Source organism: Pomacea canaliculata, linkage group LG12 (genome assembly GCF_003073045.1).
Source record: "Pomacea canaliculata isolate SZHN2017 linkage group LG12, ASM307304v1, whole genome shotgun sequence".
Taxonomy (NCBI): domain Eukaryota; kingdom Metazoa; phylum Mollusca; class Gastropoda; order Architaenioglossa; family Ampullariidae; genus Pomacea; species Pomacea canaliculata.
In genome coordinates, this window is record NC_037601.1 from 17071429 (window position 1) to 17094108 (window position 22680).

General features: G+C 45.1%; 2 protein-coding genes across 6 annotated transcripts in view; one reads left to right on the forward strand and one right to left on the reverse strand.

Moving 5' to 3' along the window:
* The window catches only part of LOC112576556, a 28612-nt gene extending 7314 nt beyond the window's left edge, over positions 1-21298 (reverse strand). The window contains exon 1 of one of the 2 annotated variants that reach the window (XM_025259105.1): positions 5856-7990. In XM_025259105.1, coding sequence (XP_025114890.1) covers positions 5856-5892 — 37 coding nt within the window. In that variant the 5' untranslated portion in view covers positions 5893-7990. Of the gene's footprint in view, positions 1-5855; positions 7991-18912 lie in introns of those variants that run through there. The other variant, XM_025259106.1, reaches the window with a different exon arrangement.
* LOC112576550 (lisH domain and HEAT repeat-containing protein KIAA1468-like) overlaps positions 1-22680 on the forward strand; it is a 65186-nt gene that overhangs the window by 29147 nt on the left and 13359 nt on the right. The gene's annotated exons all lie outside the window — the stretch shown is intronic.

Genomic DNA, 22680 nt, shown 5'->3' on the forward strand with positions numbered 1-22680 from the left:
GTAATGTGTGTATTTATTTACCAGACATGATGGAGGATAGTCCCCCGATATTATCCTTCGCCTTGTGCCTGGCACCAAGCAACTACCGGTAATCCTTAGCTTCCATTTGTCTTTCCCCAGTGGTAGTATGAAGATTAAAACAAAGTAGGTGGAAAGAAAGAGAACTTTAGCATAATAAGAGTAATATCTAGTCATAAGTTCTTCAGCCATTCCGTTTAGCGATCCATTTTCCTTTGGATCCCCCTAGCAATGAGGATGTTTTGAAACGTGCATGGATGTGTTTATGAAAAGTCGTTCACATTCTCCCCAGGAAGCCAAGGGAGGGTTTTGCAGACGGAGGTAAGAGGGCGACCTCGTACAGAGACATGCGGAGGTACAAGCCTGGGTGAGTGCATACCCCGACATCTGGAAATGAAAGACATCTGCGGCGCTCCGCACCCGATTAGTGAACTCTCTTCACTCGGGTGTTGATTTGATCAAGTCGGATATGCATTGAATTGAAATATTTTGTGCACGTCACCACTCGTTATAAAAGAACTTTCAATGCTTTAAAAGATCAAAGTGGCGACACTTAAAAAAAAGTGTTTGGCCTATTTACTGTGGAAGTGTCAGGCAGAAATATGGCGCCGTTTAGGGTGTCAGGATCAAAATTTAGTTTGTAAAGTTGCGATTATTGATATTTTGGGGAAATTTTTTTTCTTTTGCTCCCTCGAAGCCCGTTTTTATCACCATTTCAGAAGCCGGGGTTTCTTAGACAACCTTAGGACCACCACAAACGCGTGTGTCCGAGTTCATTTAGCCGACAGACGTCCATGGGGAGAGACTAATGCAGGCTGGGAACCCCCTTAACCTACATCCCCAGCCGCGTGCCGCTTCCCCCTGCACTGAGGGTGTGAACAGTTGAGTCTCTGAAGGCATGCTACCCCCCTGTAATCCACTCGGCAGCACCAGCGGACAGTGTCTACTTCCGACATGGTCACATTAGTCCAGAGAGAGGCAATCAAGTTCTTTGTGAAATAAGCGCATGTTTGTTGAATATACGAGTTTTGCAATTATATAAAGTTCATTTCGGGAGCAGTCTGATGGAGCAGAGCAGAGGTGAACTCAGGTCAGCGGGTCCAGTCATCTACCCGCCTGAGAAAATCCCCCGGTGAACAGCCTGTCCACTCTTCCATTCCCAACTTAAAGGAGAATTACATACACCGATCTTGTAAATATGTTAAAAGTAAATCACATCGTCGACATTGTGGTCACCTAAGAATGCACTTACAAGAAAGAAAATCATGTAAACACTTGTCAGAAAAGTCATTCGTCAGTATGTGTGCTGTCAGTATGTGTGAAGACAGTGAACGGCGACACAAGGTGTGAGAGAGGCTCATAGTCTATATGACCCAGTATCAGCAATGTGGGAGGGCTAAGCATTTTGTACACAATGCCCGGTGAACTTCACCTATCGCCATCACACGATGCCCACCTCTCCTCCCTCCCTTCAAAAAAAAAAAAAAAAAGCCGAAACTAATAAATAGCGGTCCTTGTGAGGAGGTGGTAAACATACACAAAGAATTCACACTGTTCTCTGAAAGCTGACACTGATGAAGTATTCATAATTCTTACCTCTAATGCAGTAAAAGAGACAAATGTCTTAGTCGGTCTTTCCTTTAACTTCACTTGCGTTCATTATAAAGAAAGACTTACGTTTCTGTATTGAAGAAAGTTTACTTCTTAAAAAGAGACGAAACTGATTTGTTTGTTTCTTTGCTCAGAATCAGGTTTCGCATAATGGCGCGTGCGTAGTTTAGTGTTTGTGGATGCCCGCCCTTTAAATGTCGATTACTATTAGCCACAAGACTTTAAAGTCTACAGGAGTGCTTTTTTTTAATTATTTCCCCATATCTGGTAAATAGCTCCATCCATTCTGGAGATGCGGTCATCACGCAACACCATGCACAAAAATAGGGAAAACAAACTGTGGCCCCAGGAGTGTAAATGGATTCGTTTACGTTGTCAAGGCTACGGGGACGATAAATAAATTCAATTATGCGCATCCGTGGACATTCGTTTTGTCACGAGTTTGACCTCTTTCTGACTATGCTTACATCTGGAGAATAGAAATATCCAGCTGAGGGCTTTATGGACATATTTTGCGTGAGATGATCGAGTCGACGATTGTCTCATTCTGAACACACGTTGGTACCTCCAGACGAGATGGTGTCGCATATCTACATAGTCTCCTCTCTGCACTTTCACCTCTTTTTTTTTTTTTTTTCTCATTCAAGCACACAATATCTCTCTGTCTCTTCCTCTTTTTGATAACGAACCCAGAATGTGAATTTAAATATTCAGCCGATGCGGAGAAAGGAAGAACAACAATCCCCCCCCCCCACACACACACACACACTATCTCGAAAGCAAACTTGAAAAATAAAAAGAGATGCAAGTATCGTTGAAATATCAGTCACCGACCAACGTCTTTGTCGACTTTGTTTCCTTATTTCACAAGTCAGGCTCATGGAGCAGGGCGACCGTGGAGGGCAGTCACCTCGCCCAATTATCCTCCATTTTAGCCCGCAGCAACGGTGTTTGTCTTCGTGTCTTCCCGAGGCTAGTTTGTCTTTTGCGCGTGCAGCCTGGGCCCCAACCTCCGCCATCCTTCCACGTCATCTCACCGGCTCGTCCTGCGTCACGCAAGGGACGGAACCCTGTGGTCTACGAGGCTGGTGGCGGGGAAGCTGGACTTCGTCGGACGCGGAACACCCTCCTCCACGTGATCAGACGCGCTAATAACCCTGCTCTATCACTAGTCCCTGTGGCTGTCACTTGACGAGGAGGTCCCCTGGCGGTGGTCCTAGATTCATGCGAGCTTGGGTCGTAGAGTGAGGCTACTAGTCTCCCCCATCTTCTAGTGACCTGATGGCCTAACTCGCTGAACAACAACTGTTGCGTTACTGGGAGAAGTCGATCTGACCTCGGGGCCCCAGTCTTGTCACACCTGATGAAAACGGTTGGCCATGTTACGTGCCAGGCTGATGACCTCCCGGATGGGTCCTCAGAAGCAGGAAGCAATTACGAGACGAATGGTTGAGAACATTTGGTAACAGATCGCCATGTCGTCTGCTAAGCGCGGCAAGGATCTGATCGATGCAGTGCGGCAACATCGCCCCGGCGGATAAATCGCACGATCAGCGCAGGCCGCGAACCGTAGCACTTACATTGTTTGTGGATACCTAGCTTTGTTTGTTCAGTCAGTTTCCCTGCAGTTTCACAATATTTATTCATTGCCCATTCATTATCGTCTGTATGTTCCCTGCACGTTGAAACCATTAATTTTGGGGTTTGGTAGAACTTGACTAGAATGTTCTGTTTTTGCTGTCAGGGTCTTTTTCGAAAATCTTGTAATTTTGTTTGTCGTAGTGGTAGCCTCCTGACCCCAGGCTTTCCAGGCGTTTAAATCGCGGCAGTAGAACCCGCATTTTCTTCCAGTCCTAACAGTAATTATAAGTAATTATCATAATTAGTCTTGATTCGGAGAAGAATTTCTGATGGAAATATTCTTGCTTCAAACAAGATTATGGCAAGACGTGGAAGGGAGGTCACTGCGAGCATTGCGCGAAGATGGTGCATCACTTAAGTGTGCGGATAAGTGATGAGCTACAGCTGCAAGGAGCTGGGAGTGCCGCCATTATGCAAAGAGCAGCTGCGCGCCTCCTGACGGTGTTGCCTAATTCCGGGGTTTGTTATCGTCTCGGGGGTGGGTTGCATGCGCAGTCTTAAGTCAGACTTAGCGTTAAGACCACGTTTTTAGGCTTAACCCACCGTTGGCTGATGTGCATGCGAGGTCTTGAAAATGAGTCCTTAAGTCACAGGTCACAGTTGGCACGTGACCTCATTGTTTGGTCTGAATGACTGGCCTTGTCAACTAGGACGAATAAGTTAAGCTTCCTGCGTTCGCTGTCCATTATGGCTGCTAGGACGGTTAAGACACCATGTTGTTGCGTGTTGTTGACATCACACTACTCCGTGACAATGACGTCACGGGATCCCATGACTACATCGTGGAGTGGAAAAACAAATTGCCTCCCCATGCCACGGAGACGTTATTTCGTCGGCTGTTTTTGGTGTAGCCCCAGCGGGGCTTTTTCCGGAGTAACTTCGTTGCTACCAGCAGCACCGCTGCCGAGAGAGGCTATATCAATGTTGTCCGCCCTGTTTAACAAAAAATAGAGAGCATTGCATGATCTTTCTTCGAGATGCGCATTTAGAAAACCCTGGAGAGCTCACGAGAGATGTGCCTCTGACATTCGTTGTCTGGTGCACATCGGATACAGAAGGACAGGGAGGTGAGAGGGGAGGTAGATGATGGAAGGTGCTAGGTAGAATCTTCTTCTCAGAAGCATGTCATGCATATATCATTCCGACATATATGCTGAAGATCTGGCTGTTGTTTTCTCACTTTTCGGTTTAACTGATCGTCAGGGGTCAGGAGAGATGTGATGGCATGACCTCGCGGTCATCAGGTTAGATGTCTAAACGACGATGACCTGCTACACGAGAGTCTGTCCGTGGTAACATGAACTCCTGCATAGTACCCGCTGTTTCATGTAGTTTATATGTTGTTATATTAAAGGGCTCATCGTGGCTTGTATCATTTTTCTCCCTGCGCGCGCTTACTCGATTGTCGTTTGTTCTTTGCTCGAGCTTATTATCAGACGATAAAGACTGAGGTGTTTAGCAGTCTTGACGATAAAGTCCAAGTTTACTTTGTGACATCACGCATATCGCACTTTTTAATTACAAAAATTATTATATAATATTTAGATTTTATGTTCATACTATTATTTTAATGAGACAGCGCCAAACATTAACCATTTTAAACAATAATAGATTAGTCAAACGATTTGACATTTCAAAAGTACAGCGAAAAATGATGTTGCTGTCCCATCACGAACCCGGGATTTGATCTCCAAAATGTTTGATGTTCCTCGGGAGAAGAACAGCAACCGTTAAACTTTATTTATCGAAAAGCACCGAGCGCTACTCACTAGACCTCCCAGCGTGCTTTGCTCAGAAGGAAGTTAAGAGCGGCAAACGGATAACTTCCCTTTGCTTTCGTGTCGGGAACGCCTTTGCAAGGTCGAATTTGCAAGCTGAGGTTCGTAGGTCTTCAGGCAGCAGGGCTGTAAATAACTGGGATGTGCGTGCATCCTCCTCCCCACCTTCTATACCCCCTGCCTCTTCTTTCTTTGCACTAAGTTGTAAGCACTTCCGGCGATACCGCATCCAGTGCAGACTGAGTAAGAACAACACGGTCCCTGGCTCTTACACTTCTTTCGTCGACTGTGGCGCGTGCGTGATTGAAACCCTCGGCGCCTGTTCGGAAACACGTTCTTGTGCAACAGGTAATCGCGCATTTCATGTGCAATAAAGGCTGCGAGTTGGTTTCTGGTGTAAAGGTGTGTTGTCTGAGAGCCCCTTGGGAGCGCAGATAAAGACCCGAACGCTTGCCTGTGTGTGTGTGCGCGCGTGCTTGTGTTTTCCACGTGAGGAGATCTGTGGATACGGCTACAGAGACACAGAGTTTCTGTTCTGAAGTTTTGAAATCACCTTTGCTATTGCCAACTACAAAGCTGCTGTTTGTTTGTGTAAACAGGAGCGTTGTTCCTGATGGGTTAGTTGCACGCAGAGAGGTTATTTATTTACGTTTTGGTCGTTGTTGCTGTCTACGTTCCTGTGTTCTGCACTGTCTGCCTGCCTGCTCACCTGTCTGCCTCACATGCCCTGTCTTTCCCTGTCCCCTTTGTGCAGTCGATCAAAAAACAAATTAATTTACAACATATATCTCAAAATGCACTTCTCACCATCCATGTAGTCCAGCCAGTATGTTCGGACAACCATGGTCGTCTCAGGTTGACTCCAGCAGCGACTATCAGGGCAAAGAATCTGTGGCACAGTAACACTTCAGGGCGAAATGGAAGCCTGGAGCTGGTGAAGACACTTCACACCCAGCCAATCGGTTTGACTCTTTCAGTCTGCACGTCCGGGGGTCAGGGGTCGCACGGCCAAGACCTCCAGTGGAGCCAGACTTGTCAGGGTGTTCAGGCTTTGAGCAGGCTATTGAAGTCCACAGTCCCGTTCATCACACTTGCTGAACACTTTACGGATCCACATTGCATCCATCCACCAGACGATTAGGTTATCCTTTCAACTACTGAAATATTCACACGAGAAAAGGCGTCACGTGCTTACACCGCCGAGGTAAGAAATGTCCAAAATATCGGTTTCCTTGTTTTAGTTTTCACGACCACCATCCGGGACAAGGCCCTCGTACAAAATCGCGAGAAAATACAAGAAGCGATATCTCTGGAAGAAAGATGTCACAGTACAAACGCAGAGAGCGTATATGTAGTCAAAGGACTCATTGATGCACAAGGATCCAGGAATATGATGATATCGCCACAGGAACATCATTACTCGACCTTGCGATATTCGTTGGCTGTGATAGGTAACGGGTCATTCCCGTGAAAGTCAAAGGGCAAGGGTGATTGTCTGCTGCGTGGTGCCTGTGCCGTCCCGGGCTGTGGTACCGGCAGTACATCACTTTGCACCAAGTGCTGTCCGGTGTCAGGAGGACGCTGTCTGCTCTCATCCCTCAAAGTCTTGTGTGAAGAACATCTCCCCGTCGGCGGCCCCCTCATCCTCCAGACCTGGGCAACTCGCAGCGCAGCCAAACTTTGTGCCTTCAGCCTGAGGGACAATAATCCACATCACACATCTATATCACCATCGCTGTTACTGCTCCGAGATGATGAAATTTAGTCTTGTGGGCCGGAGGTTCGCTGCAGCTCTTGGCCTACCAACCACCCCTGCACTTCCCCTCCCCCCACAACCATTCCTTTTACCGTAGCTTACTTTTCATCGCCAGGCATCTGCCTCCCCTGCCTCTAAGGCTTCAAAAGTGGGACGAGAGGGGGCTGCGTTTCCAGGCAGGTGAAGTAAACCGTGCAGAGTAGGTTTGTTTTTGTTTTTCTCTCTCTTCTCCTCTTTTTTTAAAAGTAAGAACCGGACTGACGGTTGCAACATTAAAGGTGTGCGAGCCATTTCTGCAGGCAGGTAATGTAGACGTAACTCCTGCTTTTCAGACACACATGACTGCACACGCGTATTCATACGCGCACACACATAAATGGGCAAACGTTCATACATTATGCATGTCTCAAAAATATTTTTGCGTATCTTCAATCTTGAAAGATAGCTTTAGGAAAGATCATATGTGTGTGTGTGTGTCCATGCGTGCGTATGTGTGTACGTAGAAATGAATGTGTGTGCGTGGGAGTGTGTTTGTGAGAGAGAAAGAGAGAAAGGGAGGGAGAAGAAATAGAATGAAAAAGTGAGTAGATAAGAATGAGCGGAAAAGAGTGTATGATTTCGCTCCTGGAGTGAGTTTGATAAATGTGCAAACATTCATCCCCCTTCAGACCAGTAACCACGAACATACACGCGCGCACGCACACACACACACAAACAAGCTTCGTGTGTTGACGTGCAGCATGATGTCAACAAGACACCAGCAAGACACCAGCTAGACACCACCATGTCCTGACCAAGACGCCCTTAAGACACCATCAAGATGCCAGCCTGACAACAAGAATCCTCCTACAGAACATCTGGAATGCCAGTTCATAGACAGAACCTGACGAGAGCGAACTTCCGATAAACTGCACCTGCAAGCCTTTGGCAGCAGCAAGAAATGACATTGTGCCTGCGACTGACAGCCCCGAGTGTAACAGTTAGTGCCACTGACAGTCAAAATGGAGAATCTTTAACCCCGAAGGTACAACAAACGAATTCAGGCTTCCTGAACCTTCTTGTTGTTTGCGCACAAAGTGGTTCAGCACCCCAAACCTCTCGTTTCGCCACCTTGAACCTTTCCTCAACAGCTGCTGACCCTCTGATGACCTCATCTTCTGTTACGAAGAACATCATTGCGCAACCTCCTCCTGCCATAAAATTCTTCTATAAATTTAAACAGATGTTAGGAGAAATAGGAAGGCTCGTGCCAGCTTAGGTCAGAGTTAAAAAGAAAACAAAACTTTTGGCAGTGTCTTCCCATGTATTCGTGTGCTGGATGAGGATGGAAAATAGTCGAGAGGCTGCATGTCTCCGAGCTGTGGACTTTTGTCCACTTAACCTTTTCACGGATGCCTGTGCTTGCTGCGTGAAGGAAGATGCGAATTGGCAGGGCGGAGAACTGCAGATTGAGTCTGGTTCACTGCCCCTGGGAACGAGCTTTCGCTGCATCCTCCGCTGATTGGACAGTAACTGATCTCAGATAGAAGTAGGGAGGGCACGCGTGCGCGCGCACACACGCAGGTACTGTCTGTTGCCGTAAATCTCTCGTTTCTGGATGCATTTTACGGCAGATGTTGGTGGGTATTGTTTCTGCAAGAGTTTCTGGCGGCTGCATGTCTTCATCGTGTCCCAGTGCAACTGTGGAGCAAACGTACACCATCTGATAAATGACCTGCCTGATATTGGCGGCCGGCTTTATGAGAAATGGAATCCATTTGCAGCAAGACGAATGTTTGTTTTTAGCTTAAACTTTCTCCCAGCTTTTTGAGAAATATGTTTTTCACGATGCTGTTGCTTCTCTTTTGATTTTGTGTTGTTGGTTTTTTTCTTTCTCGACGAAAACGCATTTTTCTGTGTTTGCAATGACCTCCCTGGTATCGTTATCGTGCAGAAAGTTAAGAAACCAGTGACGTCACAGAAACAGTTTGATGAGCGTTGGCATTGCAACCCCTGGCTTTCATTATGATGCAGCAGACCGTTTCTGATTGGCTGTTTTCACGCATGTCAGCCGACGGCATTGAAGGGCCTCAAATGCCTTGCTTTCTGAGAGCTCAGTTCTTACCATTGCATGCCAATGAGACCAAAATACTTATGAGTGTATCGACAAACATTGACTGCAGGCGTCAGTTGGGTCGCCGTAGCTGTCCTGCTGCATCAGTGCTGTGCAGCTAATCGGTTACAGATGTAGAGATGTTATAGTTAGCTTATGTAACAGCATCCGTTACCGTTGTCAAACTTTGGACCCTCAGCCACAACGACAGTCACACAGCCGCATGCGCAATGTTATTAAAAGATATCGGAAGTGGTTTGTCTAAGTGCTCACTCAATGTGAAGCCACATGTCGGAAAAAACTGGTGTTTGAAAATTCTCTAGAGATAAAATTCGTGAAGCCGTACTTAAGACGGAGTTGCAATGTGACGACTGATAAATTTTATTTGTTTTCTGCTCGAGACCTCGCCTTCAAGCTCTTGAAGAAATGCTCTGAAATCGTTGGAATTGGCAAGAAGTTCCCGAATGTCCAAGGCTGACGACACTTAAATTCATTTTTTTTACACCAAGTGGCTTAATTAAATGTTTACAATATTTAACCAAAGAATGTAGTATTTGCCGCAGTATTGCTGTCGACGCTGCACTAAGATGTTGTGTTCTAAACAGAAAGCGAGAAAAAACAAGAACAAAATCTCGGTTACAGCAAGAACAAGTGTGGTCGGTATGGTTTGCGCATGTGTAGATGTTTAGGAAAGCTGGATGTAGAAGATGACACCACTCCCTATCTTCAACACCCTCAGTCTTGCAAGATTTGATTTCATCTTCTTTCGGAAAGTGACTGGAAAGTCATCTTCGGAACTCTCATTCACTAAGGTCAGCCGAAAGTCCAGGAGCCCTCGCCAACAACAAGACAGTTGGACAAGAGAATGAAAGCTGTTTGCAGTAGTTACAGAACTGTCACTATGTGATGTGTGCAAGCGCCTTGCTTGTGACAAATGATGTGTGACAAAGGTGTGTGAGCGAAATGAACAGGTAAATGATGAAGAAAGGTGTGGCTACATCGCGTACTATGACCTCATCCCTTAGTATCACTTCGTCCATTGGTGTTTCTCACCATTGTAGGATTACATATCTGCATCATACACACACCAACAGTTTCCATTTGCTTGCATTTCTTAAACTCCCTGAGAAAATGAAATAAAAATAAGTTGTTTCCAGAGTTTGTTTTTTTCAGTACTGCTAGTCCTTTTTTAGTGCTTCTTGTTTGTTTTCTATCTTTCTCTGCCCATGATGTCTCTGTCCATTCGTTTGCTCATTTGGGGAAATCCGCTAAATAGATTCCCTTTATTATTATTATTCCTATTATTATTATTTAGCAGGTTTCAACGGTGTCGTTTCTGTCAGTTGATCCATGTAACCGCTCTACTGTCAACACGTCATCCACTGTCTTACCAGCCACTCACAGGTAGCTGCAAGTAGCAACATGGCGGCGAAGGTAGCCCACAGTATGTGACTGGCGGCAGTTTTTGCTTTCGCAAAGGTCAACACAATATTGATTTAATTACGGCGAGAGCTGGCAAAGCCACACCACCAGCTCTCTTCTGCGCTTACTCACCTGGCCACAGGTGTGGACGTATTGGATTTCTGTGGTGGTTGTGCTGTGATCGGTTCTTGACGACGATGATGATGATGATGACGACGATTGACGACGACAACGACGACGACGTGAGCTTGTACCGATCACAACACACCCACCACAGAAATTCAACTCAACATCGTCTCCATTAAGTGACAATAATCTCAGAAAGACTTTGCTGTCTTTTTATCACCTCTGAAGAAAAATGCATTGAAAGAAACTTGTTTTCTTATGACAGTGACCATTGGGAAGGAATGTGTGAGTGAGAGACAGAGAGCCTGTTTCTGTTTAGCATCACCCTGGCGTGTAAAAAAACAAAAGAAAACAAAAAATATTGTTTCACGCGACGTTGTTCCGAAACGCTTCAGGCGAGGTGCAGAGTTTACTCGGCAGAGGGCGCCATCAGTGCAGCGACATATCGGGGATTCGATTTAAAAAGAAATTATCGACTGGTGTACACACGCATCCTTTCTGTCTGGCCACAACTGCATGCATGGTGCTCCGTGTGCCGTTCGTCAAACAGTTCAGGGATGTAATTGGCTGGGGGAGAATTTTCTGTTTGTTTAAGTGGAAGAACAGAAGTATTTTGATTACAAGTGCCAATGGTGTGATGTGTCTTCTGTTTGGACATGCGTGTGTGTTTGTGTTTGTGGGTGTGGGTGTCTGATAGAGAATGTGTACCTGAGGGAGAAGAAAAAGAAACATGTGATGCATATGGGGGAAGTGAAAGTTAAAATGTCCAGAACGGGCATGATGGATGTGGTGTAGCGAGTTCTACAAAAAGAGTGGTCGTAGATGTAAAAATGTGATTAAACCGGTAGAAAAATTCTCTTGGCTCCCATTTCAACCGACAAGAAATACATCATCATCATTTCGAATTTTTAACAAATGGTAAATACATGGTAACTAGCTGGCCTCTCTTATACATTAGTCGAAATCATGCTTCCACGATCAACACTTCCACATTTGTTCGTGACACTGGAAGTAACAATAGCAAGAAGACTAGGGGAGACAACTGACGGTAGCAAAAAAGACTAGGGGAGACAACACAAAAGAAGAGGAAAACTAGAGCGAGAACTGGTCACCAGACATAGCAGCTGACAACCAGAAGAAGATAACACGGGCCCCTGGGAGAAGAGGACAAGGAGGTGACAGAGTGCAAGTGGACGCCGTATCCATGCTGGCAATGAACATCGTTGGAATTTTTTTTTTAACATTTCTAGACCGTTTCAAATTCATCTCACTCTGAGATATTTGTGATTCATGTGTCCGCAGCGGATATAAGATCAGGACAAGAGCCAGGACCGTTCTTTGTCCAACGTTTACTTTACAGCATGGAATCTGGCCAAGCAATTTGATGGACATTTGCCAACAGTTTTTATTATTATGGTGGTTTCTCTCGGTCGCTGCCTCAGCAGAATCAAGGCTGTATACTTAGAAAATTGATTTGAAAAATGTATGTGCATGCTGGAGGAGGAATACAATATGGGAATGGCACTGATTAAGTGATGTGTAGAATCGATGAAGAAAGCGATGTGGGAGGATTTTGTTCTCACGCCTTCTCTTTATTTGGAAGCGAGTGAGGGACGTAGAGAGAGTTAAAATATCTCCAGGCCAATGGTGAGATGACACTTTTATCAGTGAGGGGAAGATGTAAATCTTTTGTTTGTGTACCCAGTCAGGTGATTTGTGGTCAAAGGGCACGTGAGATGCGCGTGACAGTTCCTAATGAAGCTGCAGGTGAGGATAGTGGTACCTGTCTGTCGTTCGTTCGCTTCACTTTGTACTCTCCCTAAGGGTTGCAATATTTGCTATTCATTGCAGTAACTATTCAGTTTGGAGTGACGGGTAGCACAAAACAGGCAAAGTAAAGATCGAAACATTTTGTTATTTTATTCTGATTCTAACTTGTTTTTAAGTCGTTGATGCTTGCGAACAAGGATAATATTCGCTTTGGATATTTATAGGGTTGTTGCTAGCTTCACGATTTTTATACTATTCAGGGTGTCTCGGAGAAATTGACCTCTTTTGCCCGACTTGATTAGGTTAATTAAATATTTTTTTAACTCGACATGGAGAGAAAAATATTCGGCGACTGCGCGAGACGTTTTTAGGTTGAAGTGTCTTGTAATGAAATAAAAATCGGTCATGACATTTTACAGACTTTGTCGTGATAACATCATCACCCTCATTACTGTGTTCTTGCTGGCTGCTGGATGGTTTCACGGAGGGTGCCATAGAATGTGGGGTGGGCTGGATGGGTGAGGGAAATTATCTTTTGATTATATCGTGCCAGGTGCTTAAAACATTTTTCACACTGCGATTGTGACAGAACCGGTAACGAGACACTATTTTACTTTAAAAGTTGTACAGTGAACATGAAAGGGAGGTTGAATAAAAGAAAAAAAGAAGAGACAGTAACTATGAGAGTAGATTTTACTATTTTTTAAAAGTGTCCTCTTGCTGTTTATTTTGGCTGGTCGTAGTCGCCCAGGTGGTGTATGTTGTGACCTGGACACGATGAAAGGATGTGCGGTGGTTGGCCTGGGTTTGTGGCTGAACACCGACAGTGGGGCGTCCCTCCAGCCATCGAGCGGGCGCCATGATCACAACACATAACTGATTGCTCAATAAAAGTGTCTTGACAACACAACAGCATGTTGCCACCTTGCAATGCGCCCCCTTTAATTGAGACATTTGACCATGTAGTTTGGGTTCTACGGTCTTTAGCCATTGATAGCGCGTGAGAGAGGCTGGGGTGGGCAAGAGGCCTTAGAGCGGAAGTGTGTGAGGGAAGGTATGGGGGAGGGAGAGAGAGAGAAAAGAAAGATAAACGTGATCCACTGTCGTCCATTATCTTTTTTTCCACGTATTGCCTAAAACGTGACCTTTGGCAAGTGCTGCTGACATTCTTCAGCCCCTAATAAGATGACCTGGCTGTCATTTTCCATAAGGTTGAACAGCGCACTTTTCTCTTTCGGGTAACTCGACCTCAAAACCAATACTACTCTTAACAAAAATCAAGTATTTTCACCAAAGTCATTTTGTGTATCGGAAAGAAAAACATTTTCAATAATCATGTAACCTACAGCTGCAGACACGGAGCTTGCAACAACCGAGCAGACGACAGTTTCCAGTGTAGTCCACTGGGAATTCGACGGCTTCATAATCCTTGTCTGATACAAATGAGTTTTCGGTACCCGCTAAAATCTGTTTAAATATACAGTTTCCAGTTTAATCCCTTTGTGATTGGAGATGTTTTTCTGCCAAACACGTTTGGCACACGTGCAGCATAACGGGATCGAGGCATCCGACGGTCCAGCTGCTGCACGAGATGAATGGCAGCCGGAAAGCAACTCCGAGTTAATGCAGATTGGGCGACATGCCATCCCTTCCTCTCTCGCTCTGCTTTTTGTTCTCTGTCATTTAGAACATAAAGTGCAATGACATATTTGTAAGCAAGAAGTAGAAATAGCAACGGGACTTCCTTCGCGCAAATGTCAGAATGACACAGGGAACAGCTATTAGTGGAACAGGCTTCGGAATGACATGTTGGGTAAACTGTATTAGCTGAACAGCATTCTTCGCGATGACATAGCAAACTGCATTAGCTGCAGTAGGTTTTGGAATGACATATTGAGTAAATTGTATTGGCTGAAACAAGCTCAGGATGACATATTGAGCAAACTGTATTAGCTGGAACAGGGATATATAAAAAAAGTTGGAGAAGTGCGTGATGTTCACTAGGTGGTATGCATGCCAGAACACGCTTGCACATTTGATAGCTCACCAATGTTCTTTTAAGACGAATTGTTGAAAACCTCTCATCTAACCGCGGACGAGTCAGCTGGGGTTTTGCTCATCGGAAGTAGGGGGTGGGGTGAGGGTGGACCTACTCGAGGCACTTTCATCCAATAATTCTGTTTTTAGCAAGCAGCCCTTCCTCATCGTCAAGACACCCGACAAAGTGGAAAGAGAAGTGGTGCAGAGATCCCTCCACTTTCCCGCATCTCGGTCTTGGTTCTGGAGTCAGGGAAGATAATAACGAAGTCAGTCAAAATGGCGATGTCCAGTCCCCGGCCAAGCTTACCACCACGTGGCATCGTTCTTTCAGCATGCTGCGTGCGATCTCGTTGCCACGAGACTTTGTCCTGTTGGATACTCGCACCATGTTGATGGAATGCGCTCACCTTGCGGGACACCGAAGACGTGTTTACCACACGCAATGATTTGATGTTATACATGTGTTTAGCTCTGCGGTCTTGATCTTTTCTACTCCCGCCCTCCCTCTGTCTCTGTCTCTCTGTGTATGCACACTCTCCTCCCAAGAACACTAGACGTCAGGCGTCTGCTCTTCTGCGGACATTTCGTAAAGGCCAAACATAACACATTGCACTCCCTGTTTATCAGCCTAGAAAACACTTCAAGAAAAAGAAGAAATGAACAGGCGTTAAGGGAAAATGTCAGCTGGCAGAATATGTTGCGTAACAGATCCTATTGTAATGTTAGAGCTTCCATTTTGCACAAAAGGTCCTTGCTGTCGTTGCAGAATAGACCATATTACCTCTTCTCCAAGCGCATCTGTTTGAAACCTGCCCCCGGGATTATTTCTTGCGATTATAAACCCTCGTTGCCGTCACTTGTGGATTACTAGCAGAGGACGAGCCAAGCGCTGTAGCTATAAGACTTTAGTATTTCCAAGATTTTAGTCGCCGATACCTCGACAGACCAAAGCTGTCCTTGAAGGAGTTAAGACATTTTGGGATTCAATCGTCTTCAACAGTCCAACAGAGCGTATAATGCAAGAGAAATGCCTTAAACTAAATATAGCCAACTACTCTAGGGAAAACGAGAATTAAAGCAGTATATTCTAAGTGGGACGGGAAGTGGGTGGGGTGGTGGGACGATTTGTGTTCTACCCCAGCAATCAAGACTATCATGGCAAAGCAGGTGTCGCATGCAGAGAAGGAACTTTGCCCGAGACCAGATTTGAACCCAGGATAAACAATCCTCTGTTGGTGACCGGCTAACCATTGCGCCACTGGATAGCCACAAGAGGACAAGTTGGAGCTTGGTGGGGTGGGGTAGGGAAGGGGCCTGTGCTTTATTCTCGTGAACAGTGATAACGGAAATTAATATTAAAAGCAGCCAGACTAAGAAGTCACCTACTTCTGTCTCTTCCTTTGAGATTATTCTGTTCTTAGTCTGACGCCTGCTGGGCATGTATGTGAACTACATCTTTCAAGACTGGTTTGCAGAAAAAAGGGGGGAGGGGGTAGCAAGAAAGCTTTTTCATTTTATGGTTGGAAAATCCAGTTTTTCTAATACTTCGGTAAACATTTTTGCACTCTGTAATATCTATGCATTGTTACCGTACTGTATAAATTGTTGTTGGAAATATCTGTTATCATCCTGCGTCAGCTCTAAAACCGTCTAATACGGGACAACATTTTCAGACCCTGACCATTCTTCTCTTACTCAGCACCACATTTCCCTTTAGCACCATCTTACTCTCCACCATATTTACATCTTATTCGGCACCACATTCCCCTCCTAACCATGGGGTGATCGTGACAAACGTTTTAAAAAAAAATTGTGTGGGCTTCTCCTCATGGCAGACTTTATTTCTAAGTCCACGGTCATTTCATAGAGTCCATGTCTCTTTGTTTTGCTCGTTTATGTCTGGCGGTGGAATGAATAGACCATAAGTCAAGCTAGCCCGGGACTCGTGACCTGCACGCACTGGAAGAATTTTACGCAGCTGCCACCCGACGTCCCTAGCGAGGGCCTCCAGACTTCAGTTTATCCACAAAGACCCATAATGATCAGTCAGTAGGGGAGAACATAATAGGAGAAAGACAAGATGGTCTCTACTTCTCTCTCTATCCCTCACACACACGCGCACATTGAAGACGAACAGTGGTTTCTTTCGGTTCTTTGCCAAAGTTGATGAAAAGATATTGGAAGAGGGGAAAGGGAAAAGCATAGTAAATGTTAATAAACTTGCACCTCCAGCTACTGCAAAAACATGAGGTAGATTTCCGGGTATCACAAAACACCAAGTCACCATTTTTCAGTATTTCCTGCTCAAAAATGTTAGGATGTACATCTTTGCTGTTTCATTGCCTGTTTTTTGTTTTGTTTTTTTGTACTGCGCCGTTGGGTCGCCTACCCACATAGCTGCCACCTTGGGAAAGTTCCATGAGGGAGACTAGGGAGGGTGTATGAGGGAAGGAGAATGGGGGGTGGGTGGCGCAGAATTGGCAGCAGTTCTAGACTGGAGATAAAGGCTCTGACACAGGTAGAAAGATGCTATCATGTCGTCTGCAGTCGTCGTGTAGGGATCAGAAAGCCTGTGGTCTGGCCCCCAAACTGTTTGTGGAGGGGTGGACTGCTCTCGCCTCGCAACAGTCTCCGTGCTTTCAACAGTAAAATATTCAGACATTATCTGTCTTGGTGATATGTAGTGATTCCTCTCCCTCCCCAAACACACAGTCTGAGGTCTTGCACAATTACCACGAGTCAGTGTACCTGCAAAGCATCTTGCAGCTCTTACTACACGAGACTATCCAAACATTGATGAGTAGTATAGACATGTTTTTCTGTTTCTTATTTTCTTTCACCCTGTTTAGTTCACCAGTTGGGTGCCACTGGAGATCATGATACCCCTGTAAGACTTTCTTCAGTTCTGCCTGTGATATGAGCTCAGATGATAAGTCGGGGAGGGGATGGCTTCTGCTTTTCGTTCCTGTGTGCAGTCTTCCTGTGGTTCTGCAGGTGGCCTCCTCCAATAATTATTCATGAGAAAAACTCATTTCTCCTGACGATAGGGTTATTTTCTCTTGGCGCCGCTATTACAAAACAATTTTAAAAAAAACACTTCCTTCATCTACCCTCAACGATTAAACTTGTGTGGGGGGAAGCTGGAGAAAGACTGCTTGTTGGCGGCCTGTACCCGAGGTAGAGATATGCTCTCTTTCTGTGTGTGAGTGTGATTTGTGTGAGAGCACACGCCGTACAGTTTCAGCAGCAAATACAAATTACCTCTGACGATCGGTATTGCGTGGCATAACCATGGAAATGAAGTTGTTTGCCACCTGTGTGTGTGTTTTAATGAATCCTTTATCCGCACTGTGTACGTGCTTGAGTGTGTGTGTGGGAGAGAGAGAGTATGAGAGAGAGAGAGTATGAGAGAGTAAATGAGAGAGAAAGCCTTTGTTCATCCCGTGTGCCAGGCCACTCAGTACTCAGGTCTTTGTAGTCTATCAAAGCGGAAAATATAAGATATCCCACAGACGAGAATCTCCTGTAGGGGGAGGAGGCAGTCGAGGAAGAAGGGAGGGTAGACGTCCGGGATTTTTAAGCGTCGTCTGATAGGGTGGGAGAGTGGGAGGAGAGTGTACATAGTGGAGGATCAAGAGCTGTCGCGAGGGGAAACTGGATTGTCAGAACAGCAGAACTTTCAATAGCTAGACCAGGAAGCCTCCTCCATCATAATCATTTTATATATATATACCGCAGAGAATTTATACAACAGAAGCTGCTGTCGCGCTTCCACAATTTACAGAATAAGGGCTTCGGTGATTTTCGTTTCTTTTCGGGCTTTTTTTTTTTCCTTTCTTCTCCATTCACTATATTTTGAGGCTGAACGTACATCAGCTGATTATATATATATACATCAAGATTATAATTATGACCATGTGGATTTCCACTTAATGTTTCACGTATGTTGTTGTTTTATTGCTTATCAAATTAATTTTTATTTAAGGTTAGATATAAAATCCTGTGTAAATAGAAAAATGTGTAAAAAGCACATTATTGTCTCTCGCTATGATAATTATCATTGTTATTGACCTTTCCTACTGTGTGACTTCTGTTAGTACCGCACTGTAAGCTGTACATCAGTACACACTCGTTTTTAATAACATTTTGCTGATGATTTCGTATATGGCTGTATTCTCTGTTGCTTTAAAGTTGAAAAATTGATATATAATTATTCTCATGAAAACTCGCAGTAGTTTAGTTCGTTGAGTGTAAATGCTGACTGAATCAGGGCATTGTGCTGGTCAGCATCCTCATTATTCATAAATTAAATTAATTTCGTTCCTTGCTCTCTCTCACTCCCGTTTTCCATCTCTCTTTTCTCTCTCTTCTCTTATTCATCTCTCACTTTCTCGTCTCTTTGTCCTCCCTCTTCTTTCCCAGCACACATAATTCTCCTATGTACGAGACTCATGTCTAGGGTCTACAAAGATATTGCTTCTGTTACAGACGGCGCTAAACACCAAGAACAAACAATTGATCCCCCATCTTTGTCTGTGTGTATATATGTATGTGTGTGTGTGCGCGCGCGATCACGTTTGTGTGTGCACCTGCATGTAAGTAAAAGAAGGCAGGATCATATAATTATATATATAAACGACAGTACTTGAGCAGCTTACCTGCTGTGTTCTCCGCACCCTCAGAAAGGCCAGTGGCATACCTAACGTTTCCAGAACTCGGCGACGATATCAAATATCGCACTGGCCTCCGGCTACCGTCTGCCGCCGCCGACACATAGTCCCTCACTACCGCCGCTCCTCCTGCTTCAGTCTGTCCGTGTCTCCGTCGTCATCCTGCACATCTGTCGTCGAGAAGAAGCAAGCGAACGAGAGAGAGAGAGAGCGAATTGTCCGAGCGGAACGGCCGAAGCTCGCACGCGCTGATGACGGAGACGCACACACGCGCGCTCGAGGCGCAGGTCCACACTGTACGGACAGACATGGCGATACATGTGAACCACCCCCTCCTCCAGCCACCAACACCACCTCAGTCATCCTCATCTTCAGCAGATGACGTGTGGTGGCGCTGCTTGTCTTGTTCCCCCTTCCCCTGTAATTTTCTCCTCCCCTCTCTTCCTCTTTCTAACGTTTCCCTTTTCGTGAAAAATTTACACGCACGCACATATATATATATGCACGCGCATCAGCATTTATGTGGTGGAATATCGGGTGAACTCTTTCCCTCGGAAAGGTCACGTGGTGATAAGCCGGCTTGAACAGCGCCTGTGGATGACGCAGATACTTGTTGTCGTGAAATACAATCATGTTGATGCCGGCGAGATTATGTTTTCTGTGAGCAGCCTTTCCTGCTTTAAAGCCTCGTTTCCTTTCAGCCTTTCAACAGAAGCAAAGCCATTTAAACAAACGTTTGGTCGTGTCGATCGTGTGGAGAGAGTAGCCGCCATGGTCTATGACAACTGTAATCGGAGAGAAGCGGCACTAAGCGATGCTGGAGCTGTTCTTAGAGTGGCATGCTCTGACTGATGCTCAAAGTAGTGGTTGTTGTTGTTGTTGTTATTATTTATTGGACTAACTGCTGCTGTCAGCGGGTATTTTCTGTCTGATGTTGACACTGGTCTGCGCCAAAATTCAGCCTAACAGCTGTCTGAACGAGATTTCATACTCGATCATCGCCAAGGGTTTTTTTTTTTTTCTCCATTGCTTGATGCTTTTTTTTTCTTCTTTTCAGGTGCCAACCATGACAGCTCAGACAGAGCTATTTTCGGCGATAAAATCCTTAACTCTTCCATTGCCCCCTCATCTCAAACTCTCATCCTTCATCCCCTGGGTTCCACGTGCCACCTCTCCTCCTACGTAGCTCTCCGTCCCTCCTCACCACCACAACCACCAACACAACCCGGCTACTCCGTTGTCTCAGGTCGCCTCTCTATCATTGTCTGCTGCCCTGTGCTCCAGAGTACTGGGACTGTGCAGGGAGGTGATGTACGGGCTTTGGCCGCCGACCATCACTGTGGACTAATTTCACAATAATCGAGGACAAGAATTCTTGCGCAGAGTGGATGAGTTTGTCTCCATTTTCTAACTTTCCTGTTCCCGATACTGCTACATGCTTAGGGCTTATCGATGTGTTTGTGTGCGTGCATCCTGGTGGTATTTGTGTGACTGTATGCGTGTTTTATGTACGCCGTGCGTGCATTTGTGCGTGTATGTGTGCATAAGGTACTCTCTAGCTTTCTCTCTTTCTCTTTCTCTTTAGCAGTAAAAGATTTTACCGTCTGCACTCAAGAAAACCCCAAGAAAACTCGAAAAATACCAAAATATACCTATCTCGCACACGCATGCGCGCACACACACACACACGCATGTTCTCAAATGCTGACAAGGAAAGAATAGACCGAAGTTTTTTTGTTTGTTTGTTTTTTGTTTGTTTGTTTGTTTTTTTTTTCCTTCTCTTTTGTCTGGGGAGGGGGATATTTTGCCTCGGAGAAAGGATACGGCTTTTTCTTCGATCTGCGTCCGCGCGTGGTTTTGACAGCCGACATGTTTGCTACCAACAGTATTTTATGTTCGACATCACCGCGAGCTGATTTAAAAGATGGGGGAGAACTTTCCCTTCCCCAAACCCCCACCAGGCGTGGTCTGTCTGATTTGCGGATTGGATAGCAAGTGTTGGTGTCAGATAAGCATGTAGAAGTTTACAGTGGAGCACGAGGTCGGACCTAGATTGGTCTTCACCTCACTTTACAACCAGTCTACTGTAGTTAAAGATCTGGCGAGGGTACTAGTGGGGTAAACTCAGTCCATCCATCACCATTCATAGAAAGAGTTCCAGATTGTTTGTGGAGATATTTACTTTGTGAAGGCTTAGCCCAGTGGGAAAACTGGAATCATATGTTAATTAGACTTATGTACAAAAGTGACGTCACCAGTTTGACCTCTTTGAGGGTTTTGTAAACGTTTCTCTCTAGAACTAAAAGGCTAGGGGGTATTCACCAGATTTGGAGTATTAAACCTTATCCAGGCATTAGACTAAAATTGCTCCCCACTAGACCTTAAGATAAGAGAGGGCGAGCTGCTCTGGAACTCACCTCATTCTGTTGTTATTTATGTAACGCGGAGAGAATAAACAAATAAAAATGTCAGCGATAAATACTACATCAGTTTCTTGGGGAAGGAATAGTTTGGTAATTACCATACTTTGGTCATTATCGATGAATGAAGAGGAAGAAAAGTGTGTTAGCTAGACTTACTTTATGTAGCACTGACTTATATATGAAGTACCACTATCCACCTTCGCCATTACGTGACAGTGAAGAAGTGTGTAGTGCGTTTTGATTGGTTCATGATAGGTTGTATTCACTCAGATTCCGAGTGATTTGTTTTGAAACACCGCTGTGCAGACAGTTGGTCTGTTATTCCAGGAGGTGCACACTTCCACTGGGGTAGGATAACTATCGCTCAATACAAAGATCGCCGAGCCCAACAGTTGGGTAGTGTTTGGGTGCAAAATAGTTCCTTTGACTCTACCCATCTGATAGTGGGTGCAAGAATTTCTCTAACAACATTCTTTTCATCACAGATTGTTTTCGCTTCAGCTCTTAATGCCATCCGTCGGCATTATTTTTCCTTGCACACTTGCACGTGCCTTTCCTCAGATAAACGCAAGCCAGTAAAAAGTCGGACTTGTAGAAGGCGATAATCACATGAACACTAATGGTGTCAAGAACATTGGAAGAGCAGCACGTCTCCAGGCCTCCTACCTACTTGGTGTTACCTTTAGTCACTGCACCTACAACTCTTGTGTGTGTGTCCAGGCTACAGAGTTACGAATCTGCAATATGAACAAACTGAGATGACAATCACTTTTCTTGCAGTTTCATATGATATTATTTCTTAATATTCTCAAGATTTCTCAATATATTCTCCTGATGTCACTAACTTATTCTCTGGAGTCGTTACCACAGTGATCGCCGCCGGAACCCATTGTCCTTCGTTTTATATCTTTGTGACTATTTCGTGATCTTGTTCAGCGTAAAGAGTTGGCCTTTCGCTGAGATATTTCACTATATGAATTCTCATTATTATTATTAGAATATGAAAGGAACGTTGGTCTCCCCTAACCCCTCAGCACCCAGGCGCATTATGGCATAACGACACAAAGCCTGTGCCATCAGTGTGATAGCTTTTTCCCCTTTTCCACGCTTCGTAGTCAGCGAGTTTTGTTGTTAAGGATCCAATACTAAATGTTTCATTTTCCCGATGCGGGTAATGGAGAATCGCCATCTGCACTTACAAAAGGCTGTGGAAATGGCGGACACGGTGTATTTAGCGTGTTCGACAGCGCGCGGACATCCCAGAGGTAATGTGGCGACGGAGAAAACGTCTGGCGCCTTCACTGGAGCAATCTTGTGAGAGTGATCGGCCATT